Raw genomic sequence first — 19399 nt, forward strand, 5'->3', positions numbered from 1 at the left:
CACATGAGGACCAGAAGAGAATTTAAGGGAATTGACAAGAATTTACAAATTTATTCCACTAGGTGTGTTGAAGTCTTGCTTGTCTTTTTTTTTTTTTTTTTTTTTTAAGACAGAGTCTCACTCTGTCACTCAGGCTGGAGTGCAGTGGCATGGTCTCAGCTCACTGCAACCTCTGCCTCCTGGGTTCAAGTGGCTCTCCCACATCAGCCTCTCGAGTAGCTGGAACTACAGGCGTGTGCCACCACACCCAGCTAATTTTTGTATTTTTAGTAGAGACGAGGTTTCACTATGTTGGCCAGGCTGGTCTGGAACTCCTGATCTCGTGATCCACCCACCTCGGCCTCCCAAAGTGCTGGGATTACAAGCGTGAGCCACCGCGCCTGGCCTCTGCTTGTCTTACTCTAATTGTTCCTTTATTTTATTTATTTTTTTGAGACAGGATCTTGCTCTGTCTCCCACGCTGGGAGACAGTGCTGTGATCATGACTTACTGCAGTCTCAACCTCCTGGGCTCAAGCCAACCTTCCACTTCAGCCTCCCAAGTAGCTAGGACCACAGGTGTGGACCACCATGCCCAGCTAATTTTACATTTTATTTTTTTTGTAGAGATACGGTTTTACTGTTGCTCAGGCTGGTCTCAAGCTCCTGGCCTTAAGTGATCCTTCTGCCTTGATCTCCCAAGGCAGGATTACAGGAGTGAGTCACCCAGGGAAGGTCTTGATGCAGGCACACGATCTCTGCAGCCTAAAGGTGAGTCTGTATTTTTCTTCTGGGAACTCTGCTTTGCCACGGCACTTTGGTTTTTCACAGTGTATCCAGAAGTGCTGTGAATTCCAGAATGTCAGGGCTGAAGGGACATTTGCCGATACCCAGTTCCCAGTGGTTCTCGATCTTTTTTCTGCCTCCTTCCTGAGAGTGTTTGGAACCTTCGCTGAAACTCTCTGGGCTATAAACATGGACAGCAAACTTCCAGGGCTGCTGTGAGGGGCGGATGTACTGTCTGCACAGTACCTGCTGCAAACAAGATGCTCAATAAAGCTGGCTGCTTTTGTTCCTCGCGCCATCATTTATCAAACATCTGAGCATCTACTGCATACCTGGCCCAATGTCTTCAGGCAATTCTCTGGTCCTGAACCTCTGTGCGTCCACTCCACACTGCAGTTTAAAGCTGTCTGGGAAGCCGGGCATGGTGGCTCATGCCTGTAATCCCAGCATTTTGGGAGGCCAAGGCAACAGGTGGATCACTTGAGGTCAGGAGTTCAAGACCAGCCTGGCCAACATGATGAAACCCTGTCTCTACCAAAAATACAAAAATTAGCTGGGCATGGTAGTGGGCGCCTGTAGTCCCAACTACTCAAGAGGCTAGGTAGGAGAATCACTTTAACCCTGGAGGCGGAGGTTGCAGTGAGCCGAGGTCATGCCGCTGCACTCCAGCCTGGGTGACAGAGTGAAACTCTGTCTCAAAAAAAAAAAAAGGGAAAAAAAAGCTGTCTGGGGAGAGCTTGCGCTTGGACATGAGCAGTCCCTCCCTACGAGACCCCCGCTATCACCTGCAGCCACGCATGATCCAAAAAATTTTGACGAAGTACCTCCCACCCCAGCAGACTGAGTCCCTGAGAACTCCAGATCTAATATATCAGCTCCTTTTATTTATTTATTTTTGAGATGGGGTCTCACTCTGTCACCCAGGCTGGAATGCAGTAGTCCTATCTCAGCTCACTGCAACCTCTGCCTCCCAAATTCAAGCAATTCTCTGGCCTCAACCTCCCAAGTAGTTGGGATTACAGGCATGTGCCACCATGCCTGGCTAATTTTTGTATTTTTTAGTAGAGAGGGGTTTTCACCATGTTGGCCAGACGGGTCTCAAACTCCTGACCTCAGGTGATCTGCTCACATCGGCCTCCCAAAGTGCTGGGATTACAGGCATAAGTCACCGTGCCGGGCCCCCCGCCAGCTCCTTTTAAAGATGAGGAAACTGGACCCGTGTGACTTCCGTCTCCTTTGGGTTCACAGGAGCCAGGGTTGTGGTCGGGACCATAGGGATGGACCCCGCCTTGCTGGAAGAGCCGCCTCCAGAAAGGGCAGAGGCGGGCCCTGGAGCCCAGCTGGGCACACTGCAGCATAAGTATACGGAAGTGTGGGCACCACTGGCAGCCCCACGTGGAAGGCTGAGAGCAGGCAAGCTGCGGATGAGCCAGGGAAGGGTGGCAAGTGGCAGCATGTGGTTGCCAGTGAGATGCTGCCGGAGCCGGGGTCAGCTGGCCTCTGTGTATACACAGGGACACAGACGTGCCCCTCACCCCGGGAATGCTTAGCATTCCTCAGAGTAGCTAGCACGGGCCAGGTCTGTCCCATGAGGACAGAGCAGCTAAGGCCCCTGGATATAAGTGCCAGGTGGGGAGGAACAGGAGCGACACCTCAGGGACAGAGGTCAAAGTGCACAAGTTTATTTTCTAGAACAAAGGCTAAAAGAAGCAAGTTTCTTTCATTTTATTTTAAGAAGGACAAAAATTGTTATTAAAACATCTACATTATTATCAAGATACTAGACCTTATGAATATTTAATATTAAAGTGTGGTATTCTTAAATTTTTAATACACAGACATTTTAAAGGACCATTAAATTGATGGCTGCCCAGCTGAGAAATGCAGCATCCCTCCCCACCCACCCCGCCCCCATGCTTGCCATGCCACCTTGTCCCTGCCTGCCGGGGAACACAGGTCCCAGACTCAGCCCTCCGAGCCTCCCAGCCAGGGGCCCTAGAAGGCTCACAACAGCAATAGTTACCCTCATCATTAAAAGGGCCTTCTTGTCCCTCCTCCCCATCATACTCTGCCTCCCACCCTCTCTTCCTTACCCTGTGGGGGCTCCAGCTCTGGCCAGGCCAGGGAGCCCCAGATCCCAAGGGTCCCTGGACAGATCACAGGCTGAAGATGGAAACTCTGGAATTGAATCCTGTTCCTTTCAGCGGGGAGACAAATACAAATCACCTTCTTTCCCTGAGCACTCCCACTCTCTCCGCAATCGATGGGGCTGGTCTGGGACGCTAGCAGAGCCGGGCCTGGGGAGGGTGGCTCCTGCCCCTGGCTGCCCGAATCACCTCTGAGCCATGGCTCCAGTCCCTGTCACCTTGCAAATGGCCCGATGGCCCCTGAAACCCTCCTAATCACACAAGGATGGCTGCATTTTCTGGCCAAATTCTTTATCTTTAGCCCTCATAAAAGTGACTCCTTGGATACCACACACATATATAATATTATATAGAGCGATATATTTAATACCTGTGTATATATGCATCACGGGGGCGACATATATACACACTAGAAACAAGGCTGGTGACAACAGACTGCAACACCACGGATCAGGGAAAACAAGTATCATCGACATCACGGCCACACACAGCCACAGCCCCCACCTTGGGTGTGGTCTCCCCTCCTCTACAGCCACACCACCAGCACCCAAACTGTGCAGTGCTGGCCTGCTGGGGGCAGGGGGTGGGGCAGGGAAGAGGAAAGAGTGCATGCCACAATTATCAGGAAAGGCTGGGCAGTGGCGGTGGGAGGAACAGTGGCCCCTTCAGCCCTGGGCAGCCCATCACTGCGTCAGCGCGCGCTGGCAATCCTTGCTTGAGAAGAGTGGGGTGGTCCCTTCTCTCCTTCTCACCCCTCTACAGCCTAATCCCTGGTTCCTTCCGGGGCTGCCCCACTCCTGTGCCAATGGTGTGGGGCATTCTGGAATGTCTGGGGAACCAGGGGAGGGTGGATCTGCCCGTGGAGGGTAGGGTGGAGAGGAGGGGGGTGCACACAGACATGTCAGACGAGAGGGACGAGGGAGGCCTTGGTGAGTGGGGGCAGGGGCTGCGGGTCCGCTGGAGTCCCAGACAGCTGGTGGGGCCAGGGATTAGGGAGGGGCTAGGACAGACGGTTATAAATGTATGTCTGGGTCTAGAGGAGAGGACATACTGGGTCCCCAAGAAAGAGGGGCCGTGTCCCATCCTGGAGTGGCCCATGGTGCCCGGGGTCAAGCCTCCCTTTTCTCCATATTCTCCAGACCCTCACCCTTCCCACCTCCCACACAGATCCTGAGCTCACGGTGTCCTGCCCTCTGCCACCTTTCCCAGAGTGCATGTCGGGAGGCAACCTCTGCTGCTGCACCCAAAGAGACCATCCTTGGGAGGGGGCAGTCCCTTCCTGGGGTGCTCACATGGCCAGCCCTCCTCTGGGCCTCCCTTCCCCAGCCCCCAGGCAGCGCTGCCTGGGACCCCAGCTGCACACCGATTCAGAGACCGTCACATCCCTGCTGAGGGGACCGTGGGCTCGGCCAATAATTGGCCCTGAGTCTTTTGAGCCCTGTTTTCATCCCAGCTCTGCCTTGTGCTGGGACCCTGGGCGGACCACTCCTCCCTTCTAGGCCTCAGTTTTCCTCTCTGCAAAATGGGGTTTGGGCTGGATCATCTCTGAAGGCTCTGAGGACCTACAATCTATTTTCACTGGCTCACGAGGGAGTAGGGTTCAGGTGGTGGCATCAGAGAAAGGCCGGGAACTCCTTAAGCTCCAAAGATCCTCCAGCCCCGCTCCTCCCAGCCTTCCCGAGGGGAAGCTGAGGCCCCAGAGGGTAAGTGACCAGTACAGTGTTCCCAGCTCCATCCTGGGGCTACATTTTAAAGCTAATGGGGCCTCCGCCCTCTGTTGTGTCCTGATTTGCCCCCAGGGGGAGGGGGTGGGATGAGGACGGGCCAGGGCGAAGGACTCTCCTGCTGCAGATTCAAGTGGGGACCCCAGGCTCCCCAGCCCTGAGCTTTGGGCCCCCATTAGGAGCAGACATAAGTTAAAGCTGGAGGCTGAAGCTGGAGGGGTCAGCCAGGCCCCTCCCTCCTCAACCAGGAGAGCCATGGGGGTGGGGGAAGGGCTGCCCAGGTTTCAGTGGGGCCTCCGGGGGCTGCAGCATGTGCGCCTGGGTACGCACACCGGGGCGGAGGTGGGGAGAAGATGGACGGGGCCTCAGGGGGCTGGGGGCTGCCTGATGAGGGCGGCCCCCCACCCCCGCTGGCCTGCCCTGACCCTTCTATCAGGCCTTCTGGCCCCACCCCACCCCTGACCCCAGGACTTCGCCCATGGCCAACACCTGGCCCTACTCCCCGGTGGTGGTGGCGGGGGCAGCAGCAGCAGGGGCTTCTGGGGTGGCACCGGCAGGGTCCCCATCCTCTTGCAGCAGGAAGTTGTATTTGCCAAAGTCGTCATCCCGTGGGCACAGGAGCATGTCCTTGCGAGCCTTGGCCAGCTTCTGCTTCAGCACCTCGCGCCGATCCAGCCACTCATTGAGCTCCTCCTGTCCATGGGCGCAGCGGCACTTGTCCCCATCTGGGCAGGCTTTGCCCTTCTGGAGCCTGTGGGTGGCAGGAGGCTCACTGCCCGAGCTCTGCGCCCTTCCCACCCCGGGCTGTCAATCTGAGGCCAGCCACTTGACCTCTCCCAAGACAAGCCTCTCCCTGGGCAGCTGGGTCCCAGCTCAGGGAAAACCTGGGTGTCTTGACCCCCCTCTGGGATCTGCCCCACAGCTGCCAATTAGAGGTCTGGATAGGTCTGAGCCCAAACCTCCAATCCACCCTTCCCCACCGCCCCCAAGACTGCAGTCACAGCCAAGCCTCACCACCCTCCGCACACCACCTCCAGGCCAAGACGAGCCAGAGCTGGCCACAGACTCCATCTCCTCGGGCCACCCCATGTCCCACCAGGCCCTGCTCTCCCAGGAGCACCTGTCGCAGAGCCGGAACTCGCCCATGGGGAAGCGGAAGGCCCAGCCGCTGGCGTCACTGTCGGACGTGAAGACCTTCTCCTTGTGCTTCTCAGACTGGATGTGCTGCTGCCACTGCTTCTTGCTGTTGCTGTTCTTGCCGCAGAGCCAGCAGTGGTAGCCCATCTGGGGGCACAGCCATCGTGGGTGCCTGCTCCCCCACACCTCTGCCCGGACCACCTCCCTCGAGAGGCTGAGCACTGGCCAGCTGGGCCTTCCAGGCTGCCCCTCCCAGGTGAGGCTCAGACCACAGCCCTGACCACAGCCCCGCACAGCCCTGACCACAGCCCCGACCACAGCCCCGCACAGCCCCGACCACAGCCCCGCACAGCCCCGACCACAGCCCCGCACAGCCCCGACCACAGCCCCGAACAGCCCTGACCACAGCCCCCAGCACAGCCCCGAGCACAGCCCCGAGCACAGTCCTGAGCACAGCCCCGACCACAGCCCAAACCACAGCCCCGAGCACAGCCCCGAGCACAGCCCCGAGCATGCAGGGCAGGGGCATTACCATGATGTCTGCGTAGTCTGTGGGCATCTGGATCTGCTTCTCCCCTTCCCGAGAACTGATGGGGGTCCCTTCCCCAGGCTTCCCTGGGTTGTGTTTTTTCAGCCACATGTCATAGGTCTGCTGCATGTCCAGGACTGGGCAGGGGACAGGGACAGGGCACCTGCTGAGGGGCTTCTCCATCCCTTCTGCCCCATGGTCCCCACTTGATTTGGGAGCCATGGGCATCCCAAGTTCTGCTGATGGGCTGCTTGGCTTCAGGGCCTGGCCTCAGACAGGGCCCGGCCTAGGGTTGGCGGAGAAGGGCCCAGGCAGCAAAAGGGGGTGCAGCAGACGCTCTTGGGCCCGCTGGTGAGTTGAGACTTTCAGCACTGAAGAGACACCGGGGGAGGGCCCGCCCACCCCGTCTGCCCACTCACTCTTGTTCTCCTTCATGAAGGTCCACATGTCCCTCTCCTCCGGGCTGTGTGCGAAGGAGCAGTTCCCTACATATTGGCACTTGCGGCCGTTCTGTGCATGGATGCAGAGCTGCGGGGTGGGCATGGGGAGAGCCTCTGAGTCCCGCTGGAAAGCATCACTGCCTCCTCGGGGCCCCCCAGCCCCCCATCCCAGCACTCACATCGTATTGCTGTGGGAAGTTGCGAATGGATGGCAGGGGCCTCACTGACACCCACTTCCTCTTGGCCTTGGACATCACCAGAAGGACCCGCCGCTCCTTGGTCCAGCTGCAGGACAGAGCCGGGTTGGGGAGAGGTCAGGGCACAGCCTGCGTGCTGTGTGACCTCTGTGGAGAGCCCTGGCCTCTCTCAGTTGGCCTCCACACCTGTGGTGGTCGGGTGGCCCCATCCCACCTGAGCCCCCACCTGGCATCCCACTCACCAGTGCCGGGCCTTGGCACTGCAGTACTTGAGGTCCTTGTCAGGCTCCACCACCTGCCCGTTCCTCCAGCACTGGCCACATACAAACTTCATTTGCAGGTCAAAGGTGCTGGGCCCATGTGTCCTCGGGGCACCCTGTCGCGGGATGGGGAGGGGGGTTGGTGAAGCTGCAGGCACCAGGCCTGAGGCCCTGGGTCTTCACACAGGTAGCCTCCTGGAGAGCCGTGGAATAAGCTGGTCTGCTCCAGGGTCTTCCTGGCAGGCAGTGACCTCCCAACGGCAGGCCCAAGGGCTTCTCAGGGGAGCCAGGTCTGGAACGGGGCTCCTCTTTCCACCCTCTGTGGCTGGTCCCTGCCTTGTCCAACTCCCTGGGAGGCCTGCTGGGTGGAAGCTGCATTTCCCAGGGCAAAGCTCCGTTCTGCTACACTCCCTGCCTTTGCACAGGCTGTTCTCGCTGCCTTTCCTCCATTCTTCATCCAGCCTGTTCTAGAAATTCCTTCAAAACTCAGCTCAAGCGCATCTCCTGTGGGAAGCCGGCCCTGGAGCTCTCCTAAGCTGCAGCTGTCCATTCTGTGAGCTCCCACAGTCTCTAAACTGCTCCTGTTGACCGACTCACCCGACTATAAGTGCCGAACCTGTAGAGTGGGGGGTCCGGGAGATGGGAAGCCACCCCGGTGGGGGTGGGGTGGTGGTGGCAGGAGTCAGCCTTGGGCGGTGGGACAGGCCTCTGGGTGGCCCTGGTCTCTGGCCCTCCCTCCAGGGCAAGCCCTTGCTGGTCTCTAAGGCCCCACCTACCACGTTCCTTCTCTGCCCTATGTCCCAGCCTTTGGCCTGCTCTTCTGCACCCCTGGGACAGGGCTGGGAGCCAGAGGCGGGAAAAGTGCTCGCTCCGCCTTGTCTCCTGCCACCTCGAACCCCCTCAGCTGGCTACACTGGCCAGCCTGCTGCTCTGTGAATGCACCAGCTGTCCCTCCTCCCTCGTGTAACCTCGAGCCTCCCGGTCTTCCCAGGATCCTTGGGTGCAGGGTCACCCCTTGCTCTTCCAGGCTGCTGGGTGTGATCCTCCTGCCACAGGAACTCCCCTGCAGGAGCTGTGTCCCCAGCACTGCCCTGCCCAGGGCCTGCCCTGGAGCAGGAAGGAGCTGTCCTCATTGCTGACTGACCCCTGGCCTGGCACTGGACAGCTCGCGGGCTGCTCAGCCCCAGGATAACACACGTATGACCCCGGTAATAAGGTGAGGTCAAGCCTTTATGAGCGGGATGGCCTGCACTAGAGCAGGCAAGAAGTGGACCCATGTGGCTACTGATTTCTGGGTGTTCCCCTCGATTCTCACAAGAAGCGTGACAGGAAGGCATTATTACCATTTCCCAGGCGGGATAAAGGGGGCACCGAGGGTATGGTGGCTTAGCCACGGCACTAATGACAGCCACTGCAGTCCTGAGCTCTTCCCTCAAAGCCAGACCCCGTGCCCATGTTCATGACTGCATAGTCTCACCAGCTCTTGCCATAGCAAGTGGCAAGAGGGGTCTCACTATGTTGCCCAGGCTCATCTCAAACTCCCGGCCTCAAGGGATCCTTCTGCCACAGCCTCCTGCGTAGCTGGGCTGCATGTGCACTACCACACCCAGCTAGTGTTCTCTCTTTGAAAGGTGCCATCAGCCCCTCACTGCTTCCCTGCCAGCTCCTGGCCAGAAGAAAAAAGAAACAGACGGGGAGGGGAAAAGAGGACTGCACGGGAGACTGATGGAGGGCAGCAGGGACCAGGAAGAGGGGAGAAAAAGAGAAGAGGACCAGGAACAAAGAGGTCAGGGAGTAAGGGAATGCTCGAGGTGGTGGGCAGCCCTGCCAGCCAGCCTGGCCCAGGGACCCCCAGGCAGCCTGCCCTGCTCCCTGTCACACCCTGGTCAGCCTCCTGAGTGGTCCAGGGGCCCAGCCTTTCCCCAAGTTAATCAGCGGGTGGCCTCACGTGGATGAAAGGGTCAGTGCTCACGCGTGGATGGCATGGAGGCTTCATCTCACACTTACTGTCTCCTGGGCGCTGGGCCCAGCCCTCTGAGCCCCAGGGCCCTCCACTGTCATCTACGTTACAGTGATCCCACCACCTGGGGACGATGTGAGCACAGGGCAGCTTAGGTTGGCTCCTGTGAGCCTCACACCCCGCCCCAGGAGATGGGAGGGTCAGGGTTCTGATCCCCATCTGGGGGTGATGGATGAGAATGCTGAAGGTGGAGAGGGAGAAGAGTGAGCCCCGGACAGGATGTCAGAGAACCTGGGAATTGCCCCACTCAGTGTGCCCCTGGGCAAGTCACTAACAATCTCTCAGCCTCAGCTTCTCTATCTGCAAATGCCACAATCCCATGGCTCCCATCTTCAGGGCCATGGTGAAGATCAGGAGGGATGGGAGGGGATACCACAATCAGTGGTGTCAGTCTGAGCAGTACTGGGATATTTACAAGGTCTCGGCGTATTTCTCCTGAAGATTTTTTTTTTTTTTCAGACGGAGTCTCGCTCTGTCACCCAGGTTAGAGAGCAGTGGCGTGATCTCGGCTCACTGCCAGCTCCACCTCCCAGGTTCGTGCCATTCTCTTGCCTCAGCCTCCAGAGTAGCTGGGACTACAGGCACCCGCCACCACGCCCCGCTAATTTTTTGTACTTTTAGTAGAGATGGGGTTTCACCGTGTTAGCCAGGATGGTCTTGATCTCTTGACCTTGTGATCCGCCCGCCTCGGCCTCCCAAAGTGCTGGGATTATAGGTGTGAGCCACCGCGTCTTGCCCTTTTTTTTTTCATTTTTTTTTGAGACAGAGTCTCACTCTGTCGCCCAGGCTGGAGGTCAATGGCACAATTTCAACTCACTGCAACCTCTGCCTCCTTGGTTCAAGCAATTCTCCTGCCTCAGCCTCCCGAGTAGCTGGGATTACAGGCGCGCACCAACACGCCCGGCTAATTTTTAGTATTTTTAGTACAGATGGGATTTCACTACGTTGGACACGCTGGTCTCGAACTCCTGACCTCGTGATCCGCCCGCCTCAGCCTCCCAAAGGCTGGTGGGATTACAGGTGTGAGCCACTGCGCCTGGCCTCCGAAGACATTTATTAATTACAAACTATAGAAATGATCCCTGAAAATATAGTCTTACAAAGAGGAAAGCTCTAATTTTACAATAGAGAAATGTTTACAATGGAGGCACCTTGAATCAAGTTACAAAAGTTTAATTAGATTGTCACCAGTGAAGGGACACACTGAGATGATGCATCCCCTGATGTGTGAGCTGAAAACACGACATCAGCTCTGTGGAATGAGGAAACTCACACGAGCCCAGAGGGATGGACCTTTTACAAAACATCTGGCTCTTCAAAAATGTCAATGCGACACAAGGCAAAGACTAAAGAACTGTTTCTTCATTAAGGGAGACGAAAAAGAGACACAACAAGGCTCATGCCTGTAATCGTTGCACTTGGGGAGGCCGAGGTGGGAGGATTGCTTGAGCCCAGGAGTTTCAGATAAGCCTGGGCAAGATGGCAAGCCCCACATCCCCAGCCCCATGGTCTTAAAAAATAGACAAATCAGCCGGGTGTGGTGGTGCATGCCTGTAATCCCAGCTACTCAGGAGGCTGTGGCAGGAGGATCACCTGAGACCAGAAGGTCGAGGCTGCAGTGAGCCATGATCATCTCACTGCACTCCGGGCTGGGTGACAGAGCAAGACCCTGTCTCAAAATAAATAAAATAAAATGAGACACCAACAGCTGAATGTGGTACATTACCCTGGATTTGGGGACAATTCACGAAATCTGAATAATGGCATAGTGTCAGAAGGCCTTACCATGCTGCTGCTGGCCTTCCCCGCGTGCGCCTCCATCTGCTGCCAGTACTTTTTAGACTCCTGAACGATGTCTTCATGAGTCATGCCTGGGGAGGGTGGGGGCAGACACAGGCATCTTTCAAGGTGCTCAGCAAGGAGGGAGGCAGGGGGTCCACGAGGTGCCAGGGCCCCCCGAGGCTCAGCTGGAGGAGCCCTATTCCCAGTTAGCCCAGTCACAGTAAGACGTGGGGTGCAAAGGAATCACTGTCCATCTGCAAAATGGGAACGAAGACCTTCTCCAAGCCTCACTGGGAGTGAAAGAATTAAATGCAGCCAAGAGTGGGAAAATGCAGTAGAAGGATATTGGCTCTGTACTGTGGTGGGGAGTCCCCTGCTCCCATGCCATGCCAGTGACCCTGTCTCCTGGGCCAGTGACTCAGCACCCTTCCCTGACCCCCATCTCCCTCAGTGGGGCTGCAAGCCTAGTGCCTGCTTGGCAGCCCCTGGCCTCCCTGGCACTTAGGGTTCCATGCCTGCCCAGCCTGGCTCACCAGCTTGCCATGGTACCTTGGCTTTTTACTGCCAGTCCCCAAAGGGCAAATACCCCAGCCTGGTGGCATGGACCCCCCAGTCTGTCTCCCCACCAGCCTCAGACTGTTGCCACTGAGCCCGACCTTGGAGATCCAGCTCCCAGCTCTTCCATGAAGCCTGCCCTCTTCCCAACGCTCTCCATCTTTCTCACGTCTCTCCCACAACGGATGTGGCCTCCCACCTTGACCTATGGCCCCTGCTCCACGACAGCCAATCATCATCGGTGTTTACTTGGGGCAAGACGCTGCACTTGACATCCAGTTTCTTGCTGATGATCCGCAAGTATGTATCTACAGGCCAGACCTTTCCTGTGAACTTCAGACCCCCACATCCGCTGCCTCCAACATCTCCACGTGAAGTCCACCAGGCAGCTCAGACTTCCCACGTCCCACATTGAGCCTGAGCCGCTCCTCTTACAGCCTTCCCCCTCTTAGAACATAGTAGCCCCCTTCTTCTTGTTGCTCTGATCTTGGAGTCGACCTTGACACTCTCCTTTGTCTCATACTTCATATCTGGTCCATCAACAAATCTTGCTGGCTCCACCCTCAAAATACACCTAGAATCGAACTGCTTCTCCCACCTCCCACATCACCACCCTGGCCTGAACCACCCTCCCCGATCTCCCGGCTTCTGCCCTTGCTCCTCGGTCTCCACCCAGCAGCCAGAGCGACTTTTGCAAAGTACTGATCAGATCATACAACTCCACCCACTTAAAACCCTCCTCCAGACGCTGTAAATCATATTTAGAACAACCCCAGTTGTTCCTGTTTAAGGCCTAGAGACTCCTATATGCTCAGGCCTCTCCAACCTCTCAGGCTTCATTCCGCCTCTACTGACTAAGCTGCTCCACCCCCAGGGAAAATCCTTTCTGTGTGGAGCTTGCTCCTGCCTCAGAGCCTCAGTCTGGTCTCTCTTCCTGGAATGCACTCCCCGCGCTTCCCTGGTCAAAAGTTGCCTCCTCCGAGAGGCCTTCCCAGCTACCTTACCTAAAACACTCCCATCCCTGTGTCTATCTCTGTCCCGTTGCTCAGCTTTATCTTCCTCATAATGCTGAGGCACACCTGAAATTCTACCACTGCATTTCCTCAACTCTAAGCAGACGCTGAGTACCATATTCTATACCCCCGCCCCACAAAATGCTGCTAATTAAATGATGACAGGCAGTGGGGGTAAATGTGCATCCCAGAACAGATGGAATACAGAGTTTAGTCACTTGTTTCTATATTGTCTGTCTGGCCTCCACTTATAAATGTAGGTTCTCTGAAACTGAGGGCCTCGACTAGACCATGGCTGAATGCCCTGACAACAGAATGTGCTCAGTGAATCCCGGATGGGTGAGTGGGAGAACACCTTCCAGTCCCAGCAGCAGCTCTACGAGGTAGAGGTGGGCTCCCCGTTTCCCGGATGAGCACTGGAGGCTCAGTGAGGAGCAGGGACTTGCTGGCGACCCCCCAGGGAGCAAGCAGAGGCGTCGCTGCAGGAGCCCAGGTGACTCCCTCCCCTCTCTGTGCTCCCTGGACGGTGCCTGCGAGGGGAAAAACCCAGATCTCCGAGCCTGGAAGTGTCCTGAGAGCAGAGCTTCTCTCCTCTGTGGTGCCTGGGCCTCATCAGCTCCTCCAGAGAGCCCACCCCGCAGCCACCTCCCCTGAACCCTCCCGAAGTCCCCTCCAGCAACCAGGGGGCCCTGGCCTGTCACCCCCAGTCAGTCCTGCGCTCCCTTCACCTGCACTGCCTGCCCCTCACCTGAGTCACCCACCCTCCACCTGCACCGCCTGCCCCTCACCTGAGTCACCCGCCCTCCACCTGCACCGCCTGCCCCTCACCTGAGTCACCTGCCCTCCACCTGCACCGCCTGCCCCTCACCTGAGTACTGCTGCAGCAGCCAGACCTTGAGCTCAATGAAGCTGTGGGCGAAGTGGCAGCTGTCCTCCCGCAGGCAGCCGTAGCGCACCTCGTGGCGGCACACGTCGAACTGGAAGTGCTCCTGGAACTGGCGGATCTTGGAGTACTTGAGGGAGGTGGAGCGGACGATGTGCACCAGGCACCTAGCGGGCAGGTGGGAGGGGCACGATGCAGTCCGCAGCCCCTCTGACCTTCTCTCCTGGTAGGGCCACCTTCCCAGTGCCAGGCTCTCCCTGGGCACCCCCTGATCTATGTACCAAGTCCAGACCATGGATGACACAGGAGGGCAGAAACGGGGCTCCTATGCTCAGGCATCCCTGGGCCTGGGTCCCAGCGCTGCTTTACTTCTGTCCCTCCCCTCAGGATTCACAGCTGGAGCTGCCAGCAAGCAGAGGACACCACCCTCAGGTTTCCAACTTGATTCTACAGGGCTGGTCCTGCACCCTGAGGAACACTAACCAAGCATGTCCTCCGGGCCAGGAGTCTTAATTACCCTCACTGCAGCCTCAGGAGCCTAGAGCATCATCAACTTTACAGACGAGGAAACCCGGGCTTGGATGTAAGACAGGACTGGCCTAGGAATTGGACCCAGGTCTGTCTGACTGCAGGGCCTGGGCTCCATATGCACACTGAGGCAGAACCAAGGGGAACAAGAGAAAGAAAGGGGTGGCGCCAGACCTGACCCAGGCCTCCCCTCACTGCCTGATGCTGATGTCATGACATTGGAGGGTGCTGGGCTAGAGTCAGAGACGGGGCCCCCCGCTCGCTGTCTGCTGAGTAAGCTGAGTAAGCTACTTCCAAGCCTCAGCTTTTTCTTCTGTTCAACAGGGCCAGTAATTCCTCCTCATAGGACTGCTAAGATAATTAATACACCCAAGACAGTGCTTGGAATATAGTAGATGTTCAATAAATGTGATTCGCATCCTTTCCAGGTGGAGGCTGGATTTGATTCCCAAATTCTGCCCCTTTCCTTGCACCCTAGGTCCACTCTTTCAGTTCAGTCTTTCCCCAGCCATCTGGGCTGACTCTCCAGTAGCCCCCAGGCCCCGCCTGGGCTGAGCGTCCCACTCACTTGTTGTTGTAGAAGCTGTGCTTGGCAGCCAGGTTGGAGCAGACAGACGGAGAGTCCTTGGTGCCTTTGCTGATGATCCGGGGTTTACTGTCAAAGCAGATCTGCCCAGGGAGGGGAAGGGCTGGGACCTGGCATGGCCACCTGGGAAGGGGGTGAGCTGGGATCCCGCACAGCTACCTGGCGAAGGACAGCTGGGTCCCTGCAAGCCCTGCCCTGGGTCAGAGGAGTGAGGAAGGGAATCCCAGGGGCTGTGGCCTTGTCTCTCTGGTTCCAGCTCACAGGTGACCTGGGCCTTGGCTCCCTTCCTCGCCCTCCTCCCTCCCTCTGATCCCACCACTCCCAATGCCTGGGGCAGGGGGTTACTTCACGTCAAAAAAAAAGATAAAAAGGAATGGCAAGTGCTTTATGAACTATAGGCTGTCACCTGGCTATGAACTATGATTCTGAGGCCAATGCTCCCCGCAGGGGGTTGGCACAAGTCCCGACCTCAAAGAGTTGGGGGAAGGGCTGGTGGTGCCAGGGATGAGGGTTGGATTAAGCCGCAGCAAACCCTGCCAGCAATCCAGACCTGGAGCCCTTGCTCTGCGGACACAGACGTGCCACTGCCCCTGCCCTCAACATGCTACGACTGGGTGGGGAGGCAGGGGCCAGGTTCACTCCGGAGGCCAAGTAGGGTTTTCAGGGACAGCTTTGGGGAGGGAATTAACAGCAGCTCAGTGGCGCTGCTGGGATCACAGTGCAGCTAAGAGGCTCCAAGCCCAGAAACACAGGACAGTGTCCTGTGGGGAGGGCACAGCCAGCTACAGGCAGGAAGTGCAATGGCCACTGAAGCCAGCAGGGCCGAGGGAAGGCATGTGGGGGAGGCCTGAGATGTGGGGCCGTGGACACGGCACTTGGAATCGCTGAGCAGTGCCAAATACATCATACCCACAACAAGGGATGAAGGGGAAGCCCTGGACAGGCCCTCAACCTGCCTGTGTCCTGGGGGCCTGGCTGTGGGGACCACCAGCGGCAGCTGGTGCTGGGAGGTGGGCATGACTCCAGGGGCAGACTGCCCGGGTTTGAAGCTCAGTTCTGCATGGCACTGTCCATGTGGCTGAGGGCAGCTCCTCGCTACCCTGAATCTCAGCCTCAACATCTGTAAAATGGGGATATCTGCCTGCCAGCACTGCCGTGACAATGGAAATGACTTCTGTTTTTTTCTTGAATAGGGTCTCACTCTGTCACCCAGGTTGGAGTGCAGTGGCTCGATCTTGGCTCACTGCAGCCTCTACCTCCTGGACTCAAGCAATCCTCCCACCTTAGCCTCCTGAGGAACTGGGACGAGAGGCGCATGCCACCAAGCCCAGATAATTTTTAACTTTTTTTTGAGATAGAGTCTCAAGTGCAGTTGCATGATCTTGGCTCATTGCAACCTTTGCCTCCCAGGTTCAAGTGATTCTCCTGCCTCAGCCTCCCAACTAGCTGGGACTACAGACATGCACCACAACGCCCAGCTAATTTTTGTGTTTTTAGTAGAGACAGGGTTTCACCATGTTGGCCAGGCTGGTCTCAAACTCCTGACCTCAATTGATCTGCCCGCCTCAGCCTCCCAAAGTGCTGGGATTACAGGCGTGCGCCGCTGCACCAGGCTGGGAATGAGAAACAGAAACAACCACATGCCAAGCCCGGCCTGTGACCGGCTGTCAGGAAAGAGCAGGCATTAAGAGTTATGATTTTTCTTTCCAGCCTCAGTTTCTGCCTCTGCAAAATGAGGGGGCTGAATCAGATTTGGCCTCTAGCCAGACAGGATCCTAGGGCCCTGACTTACTGACCCTCCAGGACCTACTGGTTCTAAAGCCAGGCCTCCATAGCCCACTGGTTCCAGGGCTGACCTCCTATGGTGGTCCGTGCCAGGGAGCATCCCCGGCCCTGTCTGTGCCATGGCCTATGGGGTGGCAGTGGGTGGGCGGGCGGTACCTCGCAGAGGAAGGTGAAGATGCCCTGGTGCTCCTTCAGGAGCTTGGCGATGGTGAGGCTGCCACGCTTAACACCCCCCAGCGGGTCGAAGAGCAGGTCGCGGTTGAGGGTGCCCTTCCGCTCCTCGGTCCACACGTCGATCTCCTCCTGATGGTAGGCGAAGGTGCAGTTATCCCCGTACTTACAGTCCTGCTTGTTAATCATGTCTGCAAAGAGGCAACAGGACACACGTTCCGCCAGGCGGGGACAGAAGCCCGCAGCACCCTCGCCACCCTGCTGCGGCCTGCAGGGCTCTGGCCTCATGAGCCAGGCAGGGCTTGGCTCCACCCCAACACAGGTGACGCAGTGGCTGCTGCACCCCCGGCCAGGACTTGGCAGAGCTGGAAATTCCTTTCCAAACACCAGGCCCCGTTCTGCACTCCACACCTGCAGAGTACAGTAATCACTGCTGCCCCACTCACCCCACAGGACTGCTTTTGAAGAAGCAGACAAGTCTCTAAATAAATATAAGGGATTTTGTTTTTGTTTTTGTTTTTTTGAGGTGGAGTTTCGCTCTTGTTGCCCAGGCTGAGTGCAATGGCATGATCTCGGCTCACCGCAACCTCCGCCTCCCGGGTTCAGGTGATTCTCCTGCCTCAGCCTCCGAGTAGCTGGGATTACAGGCACGTACCACCATGCCCGGCTAATTTTGTATTTTTAATAGAGACAGAGTTTCTCCATGTTGGTCAGGCTGGTCTCAAACTCCTGACCTCAGGTGATCTGCCCATCTCAGCCTCCCAAAGTGCTGGGATTACAGGCGTGAGCCACTGTGCCTGGCAAATACAAGGGATTTAAAAACAATTATTCACCAGGAAAATAACATGGCATGGTTAAGAGCATGTACTCTGGCGTCAGACAGAATTGGGCTAGGATTCCGCATTACTCCCCAAGCCTCAGCTGTCTTTGCTATGAATGGAGGAGAATGGGTTGTTGGAATCAAGTGAGATAATACATAAAGCTGGTGGGGGTGCTGGGCACAGTGGCTCATGCCTGTAATCCTAGGACTTTGGGAGGCTGAGACAGGAGAATTGCTTGAGGCAAGGAGTTCAAGACCAGCCTAGGCAACAAATTAAGACCCCATCTCTACAAAAAAAATTAAAAATTAAAGAATAAGCTGGGTGTGGTGGCATGTGCCTGCAGTCTCAGCTACTCAGGAGGTTGAGGTGAGAAGAGACTTAAGCCCAGGAGGTTGAAGCTGCAGTGAGGTATAATAGCACCACTCACTTTAGCCGGAGCAACAGAGCAAGACCCTGTCTCATAAAACAAAAACAAAACAAAACAAAATTTCCGGGGGCTGGGCCATCTGGAGAGAGGAAAGGTGGCTCAGAACCTGGAGATCTGCCATTTCCTGGGGGTGGGACCTGTTTTTCTTTCTCCTCCTCCCACTCTAAGTCTGCCTTGTCTCATCCCTCTGCCAGGCTCTTGGCGTACAAGGACAAACAGGCCACAGACCTGGAGGAGTGGGGCAGATCCCTGGGTGGGAGTGGGGGTGATTACACGGGGAAGCACCGCAGAGAAGGGCTTCCCAAGATTCAGGCGGTGCTTGGAGGAGGAGCAGAGGATGACCAGGCTCAAAGGGCGCAGCGTGTGTGACGGAATCAGGGAGGGTCAGTGCGTTTGGGGAATGGTTAGAGCAGAGGGGTCAGGCGGTGGATGCAGGCACGTGTAGGCCTTGTTGCAGAATTTGGACTTCATCCCACTGGCAACGGGCAGTGGCTGATGGAGGCTTCAACCCAAGAGTGACATGTCCTTAGACCAGCCCGGCTGCTGGGAGGACGAGGAGCAAGTTTAGGAGGCCTGGGCAGGCCACAGCGAGGGGCCAGGTCGGGGGAGAGGCAGAGCCGTGGGTGCGCTCTCAAAGCCTCCGTTTCCTCCTCCAGAGCTGTGAGGCTGCAAGCTGACGGAATGAAAGGGCTACACTGGGAAGAGCTTAACGATTCGTGGCTATTCACACATTGCCGTACAGCGGGACCAAGGCGCTTGGCTGGGACCAGAAAGAAGCAAGTCAGGGACATGACGGATGTCCATTAAATACCAACCAGGCTGATGTGAGCCAGAAATGAGGACAGTGACAACAGAAGAGCGACAGAGAGCTCAGGTGGACGGAGCCCTTACCATGCGCCAGTCCTAAATGCTTCCTGTGGCTGCTGGGCATACCGCCCCGCAGCCCCTCAGGGCCCTACAGTGGTAAGAGAAGCCAGCTCCCTGTGAGTCATGTAGGCCCCTGCCACTCCAGAGCACAGGCCAGTGAGGGGCTCGGGGTCCGGCCAAATGTCCCAAATGTGTCCCGCCTGCCTCTGGAAGCTGCTCAGGGCAAGAGACGCTCATTGTGATGCAGAATTCCTTCCGCATGGGTCCCAGGAGCCTAGGCCCCAGCGTTCTCCTCCCATGCGGCTGTGAGGCCCACCCCTGTTCTGTGTACCGGTGATGGGGAGCAGAGAGGCGGCTGGGGGTGGAGGGGCTGAGCCCCAGCTGTGCTGCCGGCCCCGCTGCAGCCCACCCACCTTTGCACAGGTAGTAGGAGCCCACAAAGCTGGTCTTGGTGGGCCGGGGCCGGATCCGCTTCCAGGTCTGGTCCTCCGAGCTCCGGAGCCGGCCGAGCAGGATGTCCCGCTTGCACTTGTGCTCAAGGCCCTCACGGTAGGTGTAGTCGCCAGCCCGGGGGCCTATGGGCAGGGTGGACACACATGGTAATTCCGGAAGCAGAATTGAAGGGTGATGGCTGGCAAGCCCATGCGATCGGTAGGTATTGGCCCCCTCCTTATATACCTACCTCCCCTCTGAGGGCCTCCCACCAGCTCCTAGCACACCCTTCCTGGCTACTTGCTCCCTGGAGACCGGGGGGCCATGCTGG

The 19399-nt window shown here is 57.2% G+C and overlaps 1 protein-coding gene across 1 annotated transcript in view; it reads right to left on the bottom strand.

Moving 5' to 3' along the window:
* Positions 1 to 2430: 2430 nt before the first annotated feature.
* The window catches only part of ZC3H7B (zinc finger CCCH-type containing 7B), a 41811-nt gene continuing 24842 nt past the window's right edge, over positions 2431 to 19399 (bottom strand). Inside the window, exons 12-22 of the mRNA XM_011978782.1 lie at positions 19050 to 19211; positions 16507 to 16712; positions 14548 to 14648; positions 13437 to 13618; positions 11004 to 11089; positions 7181 to 7314; positions 6921 to 7026; positions 6721 to 6829; positions 6305 to 6438; positions 5756 to 5919; positions 2431 to 5386 (exon numbers count right to left, since the gene is read on the bottom strand). Of these exons, the coding sequence (XP_011834172.1) occupies positions 5131 to 5386; positions 5756 to 5919; positions 6305 to 6438; positions 6721 to 6829; positions 6921 to 7026; positions 7181 to 7314; positions 11004 to 11089; positions 13437 to 13618; positions 14548 to 14648; positions 16507 to 16712; positions 19050 to 19211 (1640 nt within the window). The 3' untranslated portion in view covers positions 2431 to 5130. The remainder of the gene's footprint in view (positions 5387 to 5755; positions 5920 to 6304; positions 6439 to 6720; positions 6830 to 6920; positions 7027 to 7180; positions 7315 to 11003; positions 11090 to 13436; positions 13619 to 14547; positions 14649 to 16506; positions 16713 to 19049; positions 19212 to 19399) is intronic.

Source organism: Mandrillus leucophaeus, unplaced genomic scaffold (assembly GCF_000951045.1).
Source record: "Mandrillus leucophaeus isolate KB7577 unplaced genomic scaffold, Mleu.le_1.0 Scaffold2, whole genome shotgun sequence".
NCBI lineage: Eukaryota > Metazoa > Chordata > Mammalia > Primates > Cercopithecidae > Mandrillus > Mandrillus leucophaeus.